This window comes from Carcharodon carcharias, chromosome 1 (genome assembly GCF_017639515.1).
Source record: "Carcharodon carcharias isolate sCarCar2 chromosome 1, sCarCar2.pri, whole genome shotgun sequence".
Classification (NCBI taxonomy): Eukaryota; Metazoa; Chordata; class Chondrichthyes; order Lamniformes; family Lamnidae; genus Carcharodon; species Carcharodon carcharias.
The window spans coordinates 19,687,842-19,706,156 of NC_054467.1; the positions used below are offsets into that span (position 1 = coordinate 19,687,842).

Here is an 18,315-nt window from a genome sequence, read left to right on the forward strand (position 1 = left end):
ATCTGAAGTTGTTGAACTCAATGTTAAGTCCGGAAGGCTGTAAAGTGCCTAATCGGAAGATGAGGTGCTGTTCTTCCAGTTTGCGTTGAGCTTCACTGGAACATTGCAGCAGGCCAAGGACGGACATGTGGGCATGAGAGCAAGGGCCTTTGTCCAGTCTCTTCCCAATTACATTCGCGATTCCTCTGATGCGCTACATTATATCAACAATTTCCAGTTCCCTGGCCCCAACCGCCTCCTCTTTGCCATGGACTTCCAATCCCTCTACACCTCCATCCCCCACCAGGATGGTCTGAGGGCTCTCCGCTTCTTCCTCGAACAGAGGCCCGAACAATCCCCATACAACTCCACTCTCCTCCATCTGGCTGAACCTGTTCTCACACTGAACAATTTCACATTAAACTCATCTCACTTCCTCCAAATAAAAGGTGTGGCTATGGGTACACGCAGGGGCCCAGTTATGCCTGTCTCTTTATGGGGTATGTGGAACATTCCTTGTTCCAGTTCTACTCAGGTCCCCTCCACAACTCTTTCTCCGGTACATCGATGACTGTTTCAGTGCCACTTCATGCTCTCGTCTGGACCTGAAAAATGTATTAATTTTGCTTTCAATTTCCACCAGTCCATCACTTTCACATGGTCCATCTCTAACACTTCCCTTCCCTTCCCTGACCTCTCTGTCTCAATTTCTGGTGATAGTCTGTCCACCAATATTCGATACAAGCCTACTGACTCCCACAGCTACCTTGACTACAGCTCCTCACACCCCGCTTCCTGCAAGGACTCCACCCCATTCTGTCAGTTCCTTCGCCTCCGTTGCATCTGTTCCGATGATGCCACTTTCAAAAACAATTCTTCTGACATGTCTTCCTTCTTCCATAACCGAGGTTTCCCACCCATGGTGGTTGACAGGGCCTTCAACCGTGTCCGGCCCATCTCCCACGCCTCTGCCCTCACATCTTCCTCTCCCTTCCAGAACCATGATAGGGTCCGCTTGTCCTCACTTTTCACCCCACCAGCCTCCACATTCAAAGGATCATCCTCCACCATTTCTGCCAACTCCAGCATGATACCACCACCAAACACATCTTCCCTTCATCCCCCCGGCGGCATTCTACGGGGATCGTTCCCTCCGGGACACCCTGGTCCACTCCTCCATCACCCCCTACACCTCTACCCTCTCCCATGGCACCTTCCCATGCAATCGCCTGTCCCTTTACTTCTCCCCTCCTCACCGTCCAAGGGCCCAAACACTCCTGTCAAGTGAAGCAGCATTTCACTTGCACTTCCCTCAATTTAGTCTACTGCATTCATTGCTCCCAATGCAGCCCCCTCTACATTGGAGAGACCAAATACTGACTGGGTGACCGCTTTACAGAACACTGTCTGCAAGCATGACCCAGACCTCCCTGTCGCTTGCCAGTTCAACACACCACCCTGCTCCCATGCCCACATATCTATCCTTGGCCTGCTGCAATGTTCCAGTGAAGCTCAATGCAAACTGGAGGAACAGCACCTCATCTTCCGATTTGGCACTTTACAGCCTTAACATTAAGTTCAACAACTTCAGTGATCATGAATTCTCTCCTCCATCCTCACTCCTTTTTGATCCCCTTTTCTCAAATATTTATTTTTTAATTTCTACATATATTTTTTCCCACCTATTTCTATTATTGTTTTAAAATTTGTTTCCATTCATTGTTTTATCCCCATCTTTTAGCCTATGTCAACCTTTTTTCCCCACACCATCCTTCCCCCCCACCCCACCCCCACTAGGGCCATCTGTCACTTGCCCATTTCACTTTCTGCTCTTAATGTCACCATTAGCACTTCCTTTAGCCAGTATCACCATCATCAACACCCCTTCAACCTTTTGTTTATGACATCTTTTGCAATCTCTCCTTTGCCTCCATCCATCACTGGCCTTATATCCAGCTTCACCTGTCCCACCCCCCCTTAAACAGTATATATTTCACCACATTTTTACTTCACTTTAGTTCTGAAGATGAGTCATACAGACTCGAAATGTTGACTCTGTCTTTCTTTCCACGGATGCTGTCAGATCTGCTGAGTTTTTCCAGCAATTTTTGTTTTTGTTTTGATGATGTTGCCTGAAAGATAAATATCGGCTACAAAATCACAAAAAGTCCTCTGTTGTTCTTCGATTACTGCCAATGGATTTTTTATATCCACCTGAAAGTGCAGATGAGGTCTGAGTTTGATGGCACACCTGAAAGGTGACGTTGTGTTTTTATAATAATATAAAGGCACCAATCACTCATAAGGAATTGTGTAAACATGTTGTGGGTTCGTTTATTAAGATTAGGCACATGGGAACATATATACAAAGGTAGAAAGCTTGAAGATATCAGCATCAGAGCTGTGTGTGCTGCTCACAGAGCAAAGTGAAACTGAGACTGGATCACATGACACACCTCCCTTCTAGTGATGGCATGTTGCTATCCCTTAAATGCATATCACAGCAGATGGCACCTCCAGCACTGCAGAATTCCCTCACTACATTTTTTTTGCTGGCATTTATTGCCCATCATTAATTGCCCTTTTTAGAAGGCTTTTAAGAGTCAACCACATTGCTGTGGGTCTGGAGTCACATGTAGGCTAGGCCAGGTAAGGATGGCAGATTTACCTAAAGGACATTAGTGAACCAGTTGAGTTTTTATGACCATTGACAATGATTTCACAGTCATCATTAGACTTTTAATTCCGGATTTTTATTTAATTCAAATTTCACCATTTGCCACCACCTCCCATTAATGCAAATGTCCCTCTACTGCATGCACATGTCAGCCTAGATTATGTACTCAAGTTCTGGTGTGGGACATGAAACCACTACCTTCTGCCTCAGTGGCTTGACAGCTGCCACCAAGCCAAGGCGACAATCTTACTAAGGTTTTAATACATTTTTTACTTCAGCGTCTGCAAACAATCTCCATCTTCAGCCTTCTGCTTGAGGAGCCTGGATTAAATTTGTTGGATAATTTGCTCATTCTCCTACTGTAGTAACTATCGCTTTGTTAAACGTAGGACTGTAGCTTTAAGAATACCCCTATGTTGTAAGAGCACATGATCTGTGTAAACCAATGAGTTAGCCGCGCAGCAAACCTCTAGGGAAGAGTTCTCCTTTAGTTATGGAGTTAGATGCACAAATGTAGATGCTGCTGCTGAATTGTAAATAAAGTTCAATGTTTCCACCAAGAAACGTTGCCTGGAAAATCAACTCTGAGACCTAGGCCAGAATTTTCCACCCGTTGGGTGGGTTTGCGCTCGACCCGAATGAGCGTAAAGTGACATGTGATGATGCTGGGCGAGCGTCCTGATATTTCGGTCAGCAGGTGCGCGCAGGAGTCGGCAGTGTGCCCACTGACAATTAACAGGCGTATTAAGGCCATTGAAGCACCAACTGAATTAAATTTTTCGCTGCCCGTCCAACCTCATGGTGCCTCGGGGTCATGTGCAAACTTGCATGCTTGTCCTCCTCCCCCCTGCCCACACAGACAACACGCATTTCACCCGGTCAGGCCCCGAGCGTGGGCGGCGCTTGTCTTCCAAGCCTGTCCAAAGGGGGCAAAATTCTGCCCCGACTGACTGCTAGGGGTGTGCCTTTTACATGGATCCACAAAATTGATTTGAAACATTGATACTTACTGAAGTTCGAGCAGATCTATAGGATTGATTCCACAATCTAGCTGTCCCAGCAGGGATCAACATTTGCCTGTGATTCATGTTTCCCACATGCAGCACTTGCACAAGGAGTGCCAGATTGCATTTCCAGCCTTCATATCGTTACAGATCTGAGGCTGATAAGTGGATTGAGCAATGAAAACACAACACATCCTAGAGAATGTTAGCACTACCATATTTAGCCTTTAATTAGGTTTGGCATTCCCTAACAATGCTGGACTAAGCTCCTAGATATAGTTAGAATTGCCCAACAGTGGTAGACTCTGGTTCCTTTAAATTATATTTTGTGGAGAAGTACTTGATACCCATTTTCAACTTGGGGCATGAGTGCAGGGGGCTAGTGGGAGTGGTGAGGCAGGCATGCGGTAAGCTCTCACATTCACCCCCGTAAAAGGCCAAGGCCAGTTTCACTTCCGTCCCTCATCATCCAAGGTAACCTCCCTCCCCCACCATCAATGCCTGCAGGAAGGAAAGGAGTCAGATAGCAGCAGAATTTCGGGTGGCAGGACACCAACTCCATGGACCCAAGGATATGGTTTCTGGTTCTAAGATAAGTCATTAAGGAGTGTGGGTGGGGTTGACAGGCAATGCTCACAGTCAGGGGGGCAAAGGGGAAGTGTTGGGCAGAGAAAGCCCAAGGTTCACTCATAGGACCTGCTACTTCAAGTCCACAAAGAAACTGTTCAAAGTTTAAAATAAGTCCTACCTTGCTGACTATCTTCTGGCCCTAGCTTCCTTTGGCCATAACTCTCTCCCATCAGGCCAGCACTGTGACACCTTGCATGTCCCAGGGTTCAAAACATGCTTGTGCCTAAATGGTATCATCAGCCCCAACATTTGAAGCCTCACATGCCTCCCAAAGCCCAAAAGTCAAAATAGTGACTGGAAAGAGTGTGACACAAAAGGGAGGTAAATATTCTTCCCTAATTTTAACCCATCCTTGTCAGGTGCAGGAAGTTAAAATTAGGGCTATGGTGTTCGGTTGAACCTATGTCAGTCCAGGTTGTCTATTCCATTTTGTGCAGATGGATGTTATTTTTTTAAATATTTTTGGGATTGTGGTGGTATTCGGTAAAGAAGGTTGTGAGTGAGCGTGTGTGTGTGTAATTAAACTAGGGGAAGGTTAGTAAAGACAGTTTATGGGAGCAGAGAGATGAAAGGTAAAGGTGTTGATAGATACATGCATTTGTAATGAGAGGCTATGGTGGAGTTAACTGTATGAGTAAATAGGTTGGGTTTTAAAATTTGCAATAGGTGTTAGGTAAGGACTTGACTTTTCAGCTGTTAAACTTCAAAGGGAGTTTAGAAGTGACAAGGAATTTTTACAGCTCACCAAAGTTTCAAAAGTAAACAAGGGAAGGTTATTAAATTTTATTTGACCTGAAAGTGGAAGCAATAGAAAAACATGAAAGGTTTTTATATTTTGGAAAAATTGATTTCAAAAAGGTGCTTAGAACTATGGACTCTAAGATCAAAGGGGAAAATGATATTTAAGGAAAGATGTTTAGTTGTATTGTGTTGGCTGTGTGGAGAGATCTCCTGAGACCAGCTCTGTGCTGAGAAAAGTTGTGAATTTGAAACAGCTATCCAGTTTCAAGCCAGAAAAGTCTTTGTTTTTGGAAAACGGTTTGTTTCTGAACTTTTTTCAATTCCACAGCAGATTGGAAGAGAGTGAGAAGTTATGTGGTGTACTTTATTATGTTACGATGTGGCAGATGATGGTTTTGCAATTTGTATTTATTACAAGATGTGTGCACTGAATTCAGAAGTAATAAGTCCACCAAGATCTTTAGAAATTTAAAAACAATAAATTAAAATATTGATTAACAAAATAAAAGATGTGAAGCACATACATAAGACTACAATTATTGCTATAATAACTCGTAAAATTCCTAATTAACCTGACCACCCCCTAGTTACAGTCCCTTTAAAGCAATGGTCCACAATAGATTTTAGATTTAAAACAAACTCAACAAGTTAACACAATACCGTGGACAGTGGAATTCCAAATGACTTTTCCCCAACTTCACTTTTGTTAGATAGCGGATTTATGCACAAATGTTGGAGTCTTCATTAAGGCTATTTCAAATACTCCTATTAGATCTTACATGGCCTTCACTGACACGTAACCTTTCATTCTCTTTTATATATGTTTCTCTCTTTTTAATATGTAAATTATATTGTTCCATATGTCTTTGAAACGGTATCTTCCTCATAATATAAAAACTTTCATGTTGCCACTATATATTGTCATTAACCTTTGGGAAAAATAAACACATTCCTTAGCCTTGCTTATCTGGCTAGTTGCAAATAGACTGAGATCCATTTGAAATCCAAATATCCCTTAATTTATCTAAAAATTCAAATTCCCTTCACACCTTACATGCTAAGCCAGCATCCATGTTCACTCATTAGCGTGTCAAGCACCTAGCTTCTTTTGGTGTTTTAAAGCTTGCAGTCTACTTGACTACAAAATGTAATTAAATCACACATAGACCCAACTATACTTCCCCCCATAATCCTACTTCACAATAAACCAGAAAAGTATTATGAAAAAAAACCTCAGTTTCATGACAATTAAAGTAGCAGCAGTTTTTGCCTTTGGTAATATTACAGGATTTTTATAGTTAAAAATCTATAAGAGATATTGCCATGTAGTTTACTTGCATGTTTTGTCCAATCGGGTTTTTTTTTTGGGGGGGGGTGGTGGGAACGCTTTGTAAGACCGTTTAACTGCATATTTTTTCTCCTATGTGCTAAAGTTCTTTTTCTTGTTGTTAATAAATCTTCTAACTTTAAAATCTTATAAGATTTTACCGGGATTCTACGCTTCTGGGATTAGTAATTTTCCCCTCACTTTCAAAATACAAAGGAAAAGTTATGATCAGTAAGACAAGATTCCCTCTGGGATTTGGCTTGCTCAGCGTATAACATCAGTTGTAGTCGTAACAATATAGACTGGGAAAATATCACCGAGAAATATATTACACGCTCTTTATTGCTTTTTCTATTGAAACCCTGCCCTGACTTTATCCTCCATTGCAAAAATAAAACAATGAAGCTGAAATACTGGAATAAAATCAAAACATTTTGGAGAATAACCTTCTAAACTGTTTGGCACTTCTATACTTTTACCCATCCCTTTTCTTGCTGATAGCACTGTTGTGCATTTCTTCTTCTTCAGTTCTCTACCCGAAGAGTAGGTCCGATCCACACTGCCACAATCTCCACCATGGGCAGGGCAATGAGGCAGGTCACGAATCTATACCAGCCAGAATGGGGATAGAACCCAGAACTGTTGGCACCAGTCTTATCTGCACCAGTCCTGCAACCAACTGAGCCAACCAGACCCCCAAAAATTTGATTTTCTATTTTGTGGGAAGCTTGGGGTTGTAAAGAATGGGTCTGTTTAAAATAAAACCCCGGTAATTATTAATCATTTGTTTAGCCAGGGAGGCAAAGAAAAGATAATTTCACTAGTGAACCTGAGAATCTTGCATTCTAAGTTTATCCCTGAAGTTTCTAACCTAGGATTTTCTGATTCCCCTTCTGCCACTTAAAGTACTTCATTGAAACAAAGAGAAACCTGATTAAGTGCTGGGTGTGAGAGTGCGGCACAGACTCTGTCACCCCATAACAGTCACATTAATGGTGATTCAACTGGCAATTGCAGGACCTCAGCCTTCAGTAGTTCCTGTGCAGAGCATGACTTCCAACCTTTAGGAGAAACGACATTTTTTGTAGATTGAACTTAACTTTTACTCAGCAAATGTGAGACTGGGCTGGATGTTTTTCCAGGAATAAATTCCGTTGTGAAAGCTCCATTCACCGGTTACCAGGTCTTCTCCCTTCCGCAGTAAACATGTTGTATTCGACTGTTCCTTTCATGCATTTTCCCTGCACTAAGAAAACCATCTGGGCTTCATTCAGAGAGGACGGGCCAGTGTGGTGGGGGTGGGGTGGGGTTTGGGGGGGCGGGGGCACAGCAGGTTAGTTTTCCACTAGTATCCTCCACACTCACCTGACACAATCGTGATAAATGAGTTTGGAAATATATTGGGAATGGAGGGAACATCCCAAAACAAAGGTGTACATATGTTTGTTCGGGATGCAAGAACTCCAAAGCGAGATATTTATTTCACGTTTTCAGTCAGAAGCCAATTCCCAAGTACTACAAACAGAATATATCATGACTAGGACTGTGCAATTATGGAATAGCCATATTGAAGATCTGCTCCCCACATGGTTTCTGTGCCAGTCTGAGCACAGTTTGAGGTCTCAAGCCCTGTCTTAGATCCAAGGCCCGAATCAACAAGACTCCACTGCAGCGTCCCCCCAACACAAAATTAACCATATTCTTTTCATAACCCCAATAGGACATGATCCATTGGCATATTACCTGGTCAGCTTTGTTCATGAAATATCAGATATCAAAGCTAAACATGCTTGTGTTTATTCTGTGTAAGTTTGCACTTTTTCAGAAAAATAAACTTTCAGAGTGTTTACACAAAAGTAGTTTAGTCTTGTACTCCATGTAGCTTCTTAAAGCAGGCTGACTGATTGCTGCGGGGGGAATTGTCACTCTGCAGACAATGCATCCCTTTGGAAGTAGTAGCTAAATAGAGATGAAAGAAACTGTTAGACAGAGTGTAAGAAACTGTTTGATTTAGCACTGATTAATATTTGTCCAAAGGAAAAGATTTGCAGCAGTGTGACATATGGATCTTTCAAAATAGTGTCCCTGTACAAAATGCACAAAGGTATCCTTTCTTATTCTCTGACACTCCATTTGTCATTTAAACTCATGTTATGTTTAGCAGCGGCTTTCCCTATGTTTTCATGTTTTGTTAATTTCACCTCACATTCCATGAATCTCCAAACTATTTAACTGATTTTTGTATTGACAACGGTGCACTGCCATGATTTGCCATAATGCAGCAGCCTGGTACAAGGAGTGAGGCATCTTGACTTACCGAACTAAACCAATGTCAGGGTCACAAGCCAGGCTCTGCCCATTGCTCATTAGCAATTATCACACATTTTTCTTCCTCCTTCAGTTTCCTTTCTGACTTCCTCCCTTATCCTGTCTCCTAGAGCTGTAAAATCAGCTATACTTTCATAAGAGGGAACACAATCTGTAACCTCATGGCCCGACATATCCCCAACTCTACCATTACCATCAAGCCAGGGGATCAACCCTGGTTCAATGAAGAGTGCAGGAGGGCATGCCAGAAGCAGCACCAGGCATACCTGAAAATGAGGTGTCAACCTGGTGAAGCTTTAACACAGGACTACCTGCATGCCATACAGCATAAGCAGCAAGTGATAGGCAGAGCTAAGCAACCCCACAACCAACGGATCAGAGCTAAGCTCTGCAGTCCTGCCACATCCAGTCATGAATGGCGGTGGACAATTAAACAACTCACTTGAAGAGGAGGCTCTACAAATATCCCTTTCCTCAATGATGGGGAAGCCCAGCACACCAGTGCAAACGACAAGTTTGAAGCATTTTCTACAATCTTCAGCGAGAAGTGCAGAGTGGATGATCCATCTCGGCCTCCTCCGGAGGTCCCCAGCATCACAGCTGCAGCCAATTCAATTCACTCCACGTGATATCAAGAAATGGCTGGAGGCACTGGATACTGCAAAGGCTATGGGCCCTGACAATATTTCTGCAATAGTACTGAAGACTTGTGCTTCAGAACTTGCTGCACCCTTAGCCAAGCTTTTCGTGCACAGCTACAACATAGGCATCTACCCGGCTATGTGGAAAATTGCCTAGGTATGTCCTGCACACAAAAAGCAAGACAAAACCAATCTGCTCCATCAGTCTACTCTTGACCATCAGTAAATTAACAGAAGGGGTCATCAACAGTGCTATCAAGCGGCACTTGCTTAACAATAACCTGCTCACTGATGCCCAGTTTGGATCCTGCCAGGGCCACTCAACTCCTGATCTCATTACAGCCTTGTTTCAAACATAGACAAAAGAGCTGAACTCCCAGAGTGAGGTGACAGTGACTGCCCTTGGCATCAAGGCCGCATTTGACTGAGTGCGGCATCAAGGAGCCCTAGCAAAACTGGAGTCAACGGGAATCAGGGTAAAACTCTCCACTGATTGGAGACATACCTAGCACAAGTTAAGATAGTTGTGGTTGCTCATCTCAGCTCCAAGGCCATCACTGCACGAGTTCCTCAGGGTAGTGTCCTCGGCCCAACCATCTTCAACTGCTTCATCAATAACCTTCCTTGCATCATTTGGTCAGAAGTGGGAATGTTCACTGATGATTGCACAATGTTCCGCACCATTCACGACTCCTCAGAAACTGAAGTAGTCCTTGTCCAAATGCAGCAAGACCTAGACAATATCCAGGCTTGGGCTGACAAGTGGCAAGTAACATTCATGCCACACAGGTGCCAGGCAATGACCATTTCCAACAAAAGAGAACCTAACCATCACCCCTTGATGTTCAATGGCATTACCATCACTGAATCCCTCACTCTCAACAGCCTGGGGTTATCATTAACCAGAAACTGAACTGGACTAGCCATATAAATACTGTGGTTACACAAGCAGGTTAGAGAGTAAGAATCCTGCGATGAGTGACTCCCCAAAGACTGTCCACCATCTACAAGGCACAAGTCAGAAGTGTGATGGAATACTCCCCACCTGCCTGGATGAGTGCAGCTCCAACAACACTCAAGAAGCTTGACACCATCCAGAGCAAAGCAGCCTCTTGATTGGAACCACATCCCCAAACATTCACTCCCTCCACCACTGACACACAGTGGCAGCAGTGTGTACCGTCTATAAGATGCACTGCAAGAAGGTTCCTTCGACATCATCTTCCAAACCCACAACTACTACCATCTAGAAGGACAAGAGCAGCAGATGGATAGGAACACCATCAACTGGAAGTTCCCCTCCAAGTCATTCACCATCCTGACTTGGAAATATATCGCCGTTCCTTCACTGTCGCTGGGTCAAAGTCCTGGAACTCCCTTCCTAACAGCACTCTGGGTGTACCTACACCACATGGACTGCAGCGGTTCAAGAAGGCAGCTCACCACCACCTTCTCAAGGGCAGTTAGGAAGGGGCAATAAATATTGGCCCAGCCAGCAAAGCTCACATCATGTGAATGAATAAAAAAATATGCACTTGTGTTCACTGTTACTTAATGATTTTTTTTATTCTTTCAGGGGTGTATGCATGGACTTGCATAGAAAATGCAACACAGAAATAGGTCTTTTGGCCCAAATAGTCTGTGTCAGTGTTTAGACCCTGTATTTGATGTCCACGTATCCCATTATCCCATGTCCTTCATCTGCTGCCTATCCATAACCTTGACTATTGACATAGTTTCTGCCTGAATAACTAACCCAGGATGTGAGTCCCAAAGTCTCATAACATTCTATTCCTTTACATTTAATCTATGATTCTTTGTTCCAAACCCCTAAGCGACTGGAAACAGTCTGCTTCTATCTACCTTGTCCCATAATTGCATAATTTTAAACACTTTTTCCTTCTCTGTAATTTGCTCTCACATAAAAGTGCCCATTTCCTCATACCAGGCAGAATCTGCACTGTATCCTCTTCAAAAGCTTCAATATCTTCAAGTGTTGTGCCCAAGATAACGCATACTACTATAAATTAGACCTTATTAAAAGTTTATATAGGATCATCATTCCTTCTTATCTTTTATATCTTATACACCATGTGATGAAACCTAGCATTTTGTTTTATAGTCTCATAAACCTGAGATGCTGCCTTTAATATCCTGTGAACCTGTGCCCCAAAATTCCTTTACTCTTCCATAGCACTGAGCTTCTTTCATTGAATATTATCACTTTTATTTCAAACAAAATATTAACCTCACACTTACTGACTTTGAATTCCATCTGCCACTCTTTACCTTATTCTCTCATCTTATTAATATCCATTTGCAGCTTTGTCCAGTCTCATCAGTGAATTTCAACATCACTCCTTCTGGGCCCACATCCAAATCATTGGTACACGTAACGATCACAAGTGGTCTCACAACTGAACGCTGTGGACACAGCCACCCACTTTCAGCCACTGTGAAAAACTGCTCTTCGTTTGGGATATTTCCTTTGAACCAATTTTTAATGTTGTTTACTAGCAATCTCCCATGTATTACCTGGTGAAAGTCATTCCCCATGTCTATACATAACCTACATCCAGTGCATTTCATCCATCATGTTTTATACCTCCTCAAAGAATTCTTATGAAATTTGTCAAGTATGATCGTCCCTTCTGAAATCCATAATGGCTTCTTCTATTTGATATACAGTAAACTTTGTGTTATCTGGCATGCTGCCAGCCGAAATTTTCTAGTGACTGGGATTTCTGACAGCTCTTTTTTTTACATATATATAAAGCCAATCACTTTTGATGTTCAGACAATGCATTCTTTTGAAAAAAAACTAATAATAATAACAATAGATTGTAAATCTGCAGAAGTTCTTCTTAGGCTTTACATTGAAGTTATTAAATTATTGAGTCCATTTTGGTTATTGTGCCGGAACAAGATATCCCGCACCTTCCCTTGTGTCCGGAGTAATGTAACTCCCTGTTAACCAGCATTTTTGTTTAACTGGCACCACCCATTCCCCAAGCCTGCCACATAAAGATTTTACTGTGTGTTCAAATTAGGATGATGCGTTGACTTGGAGAGGAACTTGGAGGTGAACGTGTTCACATGTACCAGCTGCCTTTGTCCTTCTAGCTGTTGGAGGACATGGGTTTGGTAGGTGCTGAAAAAGTAGCCTTGGCAACTTGCTGCAATATCTTTTATTAAAAGTGCACACTGCAGCCAGTGTGCTGGTGATGCAGTGTGAATAATTAAGGTGGTGGATGGGTGCCAATCAAGCAGAATGCTTTGTCCTGGATGGTGTTTAACTTTTTGAGTGTTTGTTGCAAGCGCACCTATCCAGGTAAGTGGAGAGCATTTCATAAAATTCATGGCTTTTGTCCTAGAGATAGTGGAAAGGCTTTGGGAAGTCAGGAGGCGAGCCTTTCACTGCATAATACCCAGCTTCTGTTCTGCTTTAGCAGCCATAATATTTATGGGACTGGTCCAGTTGAGCTTCTGGTCAATGTGAATCCTAAAATATTTCTGGTAGGGGCCTTGACAATGTTAGGGCAGAATTTTGACTTCGGCATGTGGGCGCGTGCCCGACACACTGGAGCGTTAAAAAGCACATGATATTTTGGTCGACGGGCACGTGTGAGAGTCAGCAGCGCGCCTGCTGACAATTAAGAGGCCTATTAAGGCCATTAAGTTTTCAATTAACTGGGATTTTTCACTTGCCCGTCCAACGTTACTGTTGACGAGCGGGCAAATCGGCCAGGCGACCTCTGCATTTTTGAGGCAGCCTTATCCAAGAGAAGGATGAGGTTTCCGAGATTAATTTAAAAAAAAGATAAAAACGTGTGGACATAGGGAAGAATTTTCCCGTTGGCGAACGAGGGCGGGTCCCGCTCGCCGACCGGTAAAATGACACGCAGTGATGTCGGGCGAGCATCCTGAAGTCACTGTGCATCATTTAGATTTTCAGTTCAGTGGGCGCGCAGCCAACTCGGCTGCACTCCTGCCGAACTGTCAAAGGCCTATTAAGGCCATTTAAATTACTTCAATTTAATGAGCTGCCCATCCAACCTTAAAGTTGGCGGGGGGGGGCAGGCAAAGAGCCTAGGCGTTTTTCACGAAACCTCATCCACAGGTGGGTTGAGGTTTCACGAAGTGTTTTAAAATCTAATAAAAACTTATGCATTTATCCTTTGACATGTCCCGGCCCCTGTGATAGTGTCACATGTTTTAAAAGTGTTAAAAACCTTTATTTAAAACTTTAGCACTGAAACAAATCTCCCTGAGGCACCTCCGTGCCTCGGAGAGATCCCTGCGCTCTTTCCCATGCGTGCGCAGGGAACCTCTCAGGGAATCCACCCCGGCACAGCTGAGCCTTTCAGCGCGCCTTTACACTGGCTGGCCGATAATTGTCCAGCCAGCGTGAAATCGCAGTCAGGGGGCCGATGATGGTCAGCGGTCAGTTCCCCAGCCGCGCCCGAGCCCACCGATCATGGCCACCCGCCAACCCGAGAATTCTACCCTTAGTGTCTTTAGCTGTACTTGAAGAGTTGGTTAAGCTACTTCTTAGTGAGGTTGGTCGTTCCCTCCCACTTGTGTTGTGTGAGTGTTACTTGCTACTTATCAGCATAAGCGTGGGTTTTGTCCAGGTCTTGTTTCAGGCTGGCATGGGCTGCATCAGTATCTGAGGAGTTGAGCATGGACCTAACTGCTGAGCAATCAACAGCAAATAACCTCGCTTAACCTTATTTTTTTTTAACATTTCTATAATGTATCGATTTACTATGAGACCCAATATAAAGAGGTAATCAGTACAGTGGAAGCCATGAGCCTAGAAGCAAATTTGCAATCCAGCCCCATCTGGACTCAATTTCTTGCAAACACTTGGTCTATTCCTCTAGTCTTCCCTCCAATTTTGACGGGTGACCTTGCCAATTGGAGACACATTCCATGTGAGCCCCGGTCTGCGTCACAACATAACTCCAGACTGCAACATGGAATGCTAATCCTCCCACAAGGATAGCATTTCCATACTTGTCAAGAAAGTCAGGATCAGTTTTGTGGTGAGCTTGTCTTGTTACAATTTGACGAATGCTCCGACATGGCAGGGAAAGCAGACTCTTGATCAAAGGCACCATCTCCACTGTGCGCCCATTTACCCTTCAGGAAAACAAATGGCTGTTGGAGGAAGGGCTATTGATGAAGCAGCTGAAGGTAGTTGAACTTGGAACACTGTCAACAGAATTGAAAACAATGGAAACAAAAATTGGAATAGATATAAAATAGGCAACCAACTCATTGTTGCTTGTTTTACACTATCTAGATCCTTACACACTCTAGATCTACTGGCCCTTTCTGTCACACTTGCTTAACTCACTGGCTATATTCTCTATTTAATTCACCAGGCGTATTACATACTTAAATAGACGGGCTGAATTTTATATACCCGAGCGGGCATGTTTCCCACAGTGGCGGGGCAAGTAAAATGGGGTGGGTGACCATCCCACCACCTTCCTGCCCACCCCTGAGCTCACCCCAATAATACAGGGGGTGGGCGGGCGATGAAATTGGCAGCCTGCCCACCATATTTAAATGAAGAATTAAGGTTCAATTAGTCTTGCTATGAAGCCAATTGTCCCTGATAATATGCTGCCCACGCAACAAACAGTTTGGTGTGGGCAGCAGGATGGGAGTGGGAAGCCCAATTTTTTACCTGGTGTTTAAAGGACAGGAAGGAAAGGGGAACACTCGAGGGTTGCCCTTTGCCAATTGCACGGAGGCCCCACTTTGGTTGAACCCCACCCTTCCTTCCTACCCACTCTCCCCTTAAACCCACCACCTCCTTCCCCATTGCCCCTCTCCCTAACCTACCCAAACCCTCCAGGCCAAAGACCCTGGACTTGCCTGCTCCAGGGATACAAGGCCTTGGGGCCCTCATATCAGCTGCAGTACCGACAGCTGCCACTGTGCCTTCCTGGCGCTGCCGGCATCGATGGAGCTGCTGGCCAATCAGATTGGCCGGCATCTCCAGAGACCGGCACTTCTGCCCCAGTCCTCATTAGTCTGCCCTGCGGTGTTTTATGGCGTGTTGGCTCCACACCGACGTAGTTTCCAGGAGGGCATGCCAGGATCTTACAGGTGGTAGTGTTCCCATGCACCCACTACTCTTGTATTATTCAGTCCGCTGCCTTCCTAACTTAGTATCACAAAATAATGAACATTCTCCAATCTCCCTACATCAGTTGGTCACCTTGCTTGACTTGAACAAAATAAATTCTAACTGCTCACCTGTACCTTAACTTTTCACAACTTTTTGGACCTGGCTGACTAAACTCTACCCCTTGCAGCTTTTGTTTACAGAGACTTGGCTGTCTGGGAGTGTGGGTGTTTCTGGCCCCAAAAATTGGAATTTCTCCAGAATAACCTAACAACAACTGCTGCTGGTTTCTAATATACTGAGTCATCTCAACTAGAATGTATGTGAACAACCATTGAAAATCTGAACTTACTTTAATTGTCTGAAGCATGTTTCAGACACTATCTGAATCATAATCTATATCTCCCAGCCCTGCACTCCAGTGAATTTAACCTCTTTAGAGCCAAGTTTAAATCAACATCAGCATTCATAACATAACACGTCCCTCAGTAGCAGCGTAGCCAAATATTCCAAACTGTGACACTTCATGAAATAATAAGCAATTTCTTAGATTTTAAGGAAAAAGTTCCCCAGTTTCTATTCACTCAGGTGTTGGGACTAATTCAAAATGAATACTGGAATCTTGAGAAAATGTTTGGACTTTCTTCAAAAACTCTTGTCTGCTGTGAAAGATCTGCTTTTGTGAGAAGCTGTCTGGTCTAGGTATGACCCTCAACCATATCTTCTGTTCACTCATTTCAGCCACTTGAGCCTGCATTGCAGATTTGGGACAGAGTTCCATGGGTTAGGGGACTCTGCTGAAGGAGTTCTAATAACAAAGCATTTCAGAATTCTTGTTATCTGTCCTCCATTTTTGCTGCTTACCTGCTGACTTATTTTGTTTCTGAATAAATTAATGCGGAACCTGAAGCTCAATTTTTAATTTGGCCTGAAATGTTTTTAGTCTGTCACTGTCCGGCTGAAGCAATCAGAGGGTACTTTTGGCATCTTGTACATGTTTGCACTGGATAACTTGAGAAAAGATTCTTTACTAATCCTGTGGCACAATGCAGGCATGAGGTGTATGGGTATAGGCCTGTACCTGAAGCCATCAAAAACAGAGGGGGTCCAAATTTACTTTATCAGTAGGCTACTTGTATGTGCATCATGGAGATAGGTACATACTCCATATATGAGAGACCCATATATCATAAAACAGCCTGCTAATACCAACAGATTTTCATGGTCTGACCCACACAGTAATATTGAAAATAATCCTTTCCACACCTCTAGGCTTGTAAAATAAGAAATATTAATGGACATAGAACTGAGTTGACTGTGCTACAAGGGCAGAATATCAGGGCCTCCTGGGCATAGGTAGCCCTGAGACCACTGGTTGGACATTCCTAGCTTCTTCCTATTCTCTCTGAGGGAAGGTCTTCAATCATACATTCCTACTTGTTTTCATTCATTTCCTCACTTGATGCTATTTACGCTTTCTGTTCTAGAACTGCAGTGGGCACGCCTCACGCAGGGCACTGGTTGAAAATGTTTGTACCTGTTATTCCAGAATGTTTATTTTCGTGTGATGTTGCTTTTATGAGATGATGTTCACTGCCTTGTCTCTGTATCTGCAGCTTTGAGAAGTCACTTTGGCCACCCTATCATTAATGGAAACTGGGCCATCGATAGGCCGGGCACTTATGAAGCAGCAGGAACCCTGTTCAGGTACAAGAGACCAAATGAAATTAGTACGACAGCAGGGGAATCCTTCATTGCTGACGGGCCAACCAGTGAAATTCTGGATGTCTACGTAAGTTTAAACTTTAGATATAAGCTGGGCAATTCCTTTGAAATGCCAGCAAAGCTTCTCATTGCTTCTGTGCATAAATCAAAGGCTCTAACCCTCTGGGGTTTAAATTGGAAATCTCCAGAAAAAGAAACCTTCAAGGATCTGGCGATCTGTCAACAACAACTGTAGGAAACGTAGAACCTGGTAGAACCCGAGAAAAATAAAAATGAATCACAACATAAAGAAGGTGTTGACATAATGTGACTGATGGGACGTAATGTTAACACGACATGTTAATATAAATGGAACAATTTCCATTATGTCAGTGGCTGTGAATAATGTTCATATAATTTTGGTGATTGGAGGAAATGGTTTGGCGACACTGTTGATATAATGTTTCTGATTGGAGACAATGTTAATATAAAATAGTGATCGGCAGTGTTGCCCGAGTGACAGAAAAAAAACAAATTGGTTGACAAATGTCCTTCAGGGAAAATACCGGTCTAGCCTGCTTATGGCTCCAGTCCTATGTGGTTGACTGAACTTCCCAGTAAATGGGCTCTTGCCTGCATCACCACCCACCCACCCCCAACACACACACACACACACACACATACACACACACACACTCCCCCCCACCCCCAACTCCACATGGAGAGCAAATAGATAATGTCAGTAAATGGGAAGAGAATATTAACATACCTTTAATGGTTGGAGAAAAATGTTCATGTAAAGTTAGTGATTGGAGAGAAAGTTAATGACCCAGAATTTGCTCTAACTAGTCAGTTAGACTTGCCCTCACCCATGTATACACCATGATATTTTGTGCAGCAAGTTGCAATAAATAAGGATGCAAACATCACAGCGCCTTCTACTGAGTATGTAGATCAGCGTAAACAGGGCAAGCAAGTGTGTACCTCCTTAATCAGAACAAAGAATTGTGAAATTAACAGTACAAAGTCTGAGGAAAAGGTGTAACTTAGAATGGAATGGAATTCAACATCAAATCAGCCACAGGTTGGCCCGGGTTTTGTGATAAGAATGTGAGTGAGGCTACAATTCTCATCATTATTGT

At 43.4% G+C, this 18,315-nt stretch overlaps 1 protein-coding gene and 1 pseudogene across 1 annotated transcript in view; one reads left to right on the forward strand and one right to left on the reverse strand.

Annotated features, from left to right (window-relative positions):
• Window positions 1-18,315, forward strand: part of LOC121269681 (thrombospondin type-1 domain-containing protein 4-like) — a 381,085-nt gene that overhangs the window by 325,868 nt on the left and 36,902 nt on the right. Inside the window, exon 8 of the mRNA XM_041174524.1 lies at window positions 17,086-17,261. Coding sequence (XP_041030458.1) covers window positions 17,086-17,261 — 176 coding nt within the window. The remainder of the gene's footprint in view (window positions 1-17,085; window positions 17,262-18,315) is intronic.
• LOC121281239 lies at window positions 14,210-14,450 on the reverse strand (annotated as a pseudogene).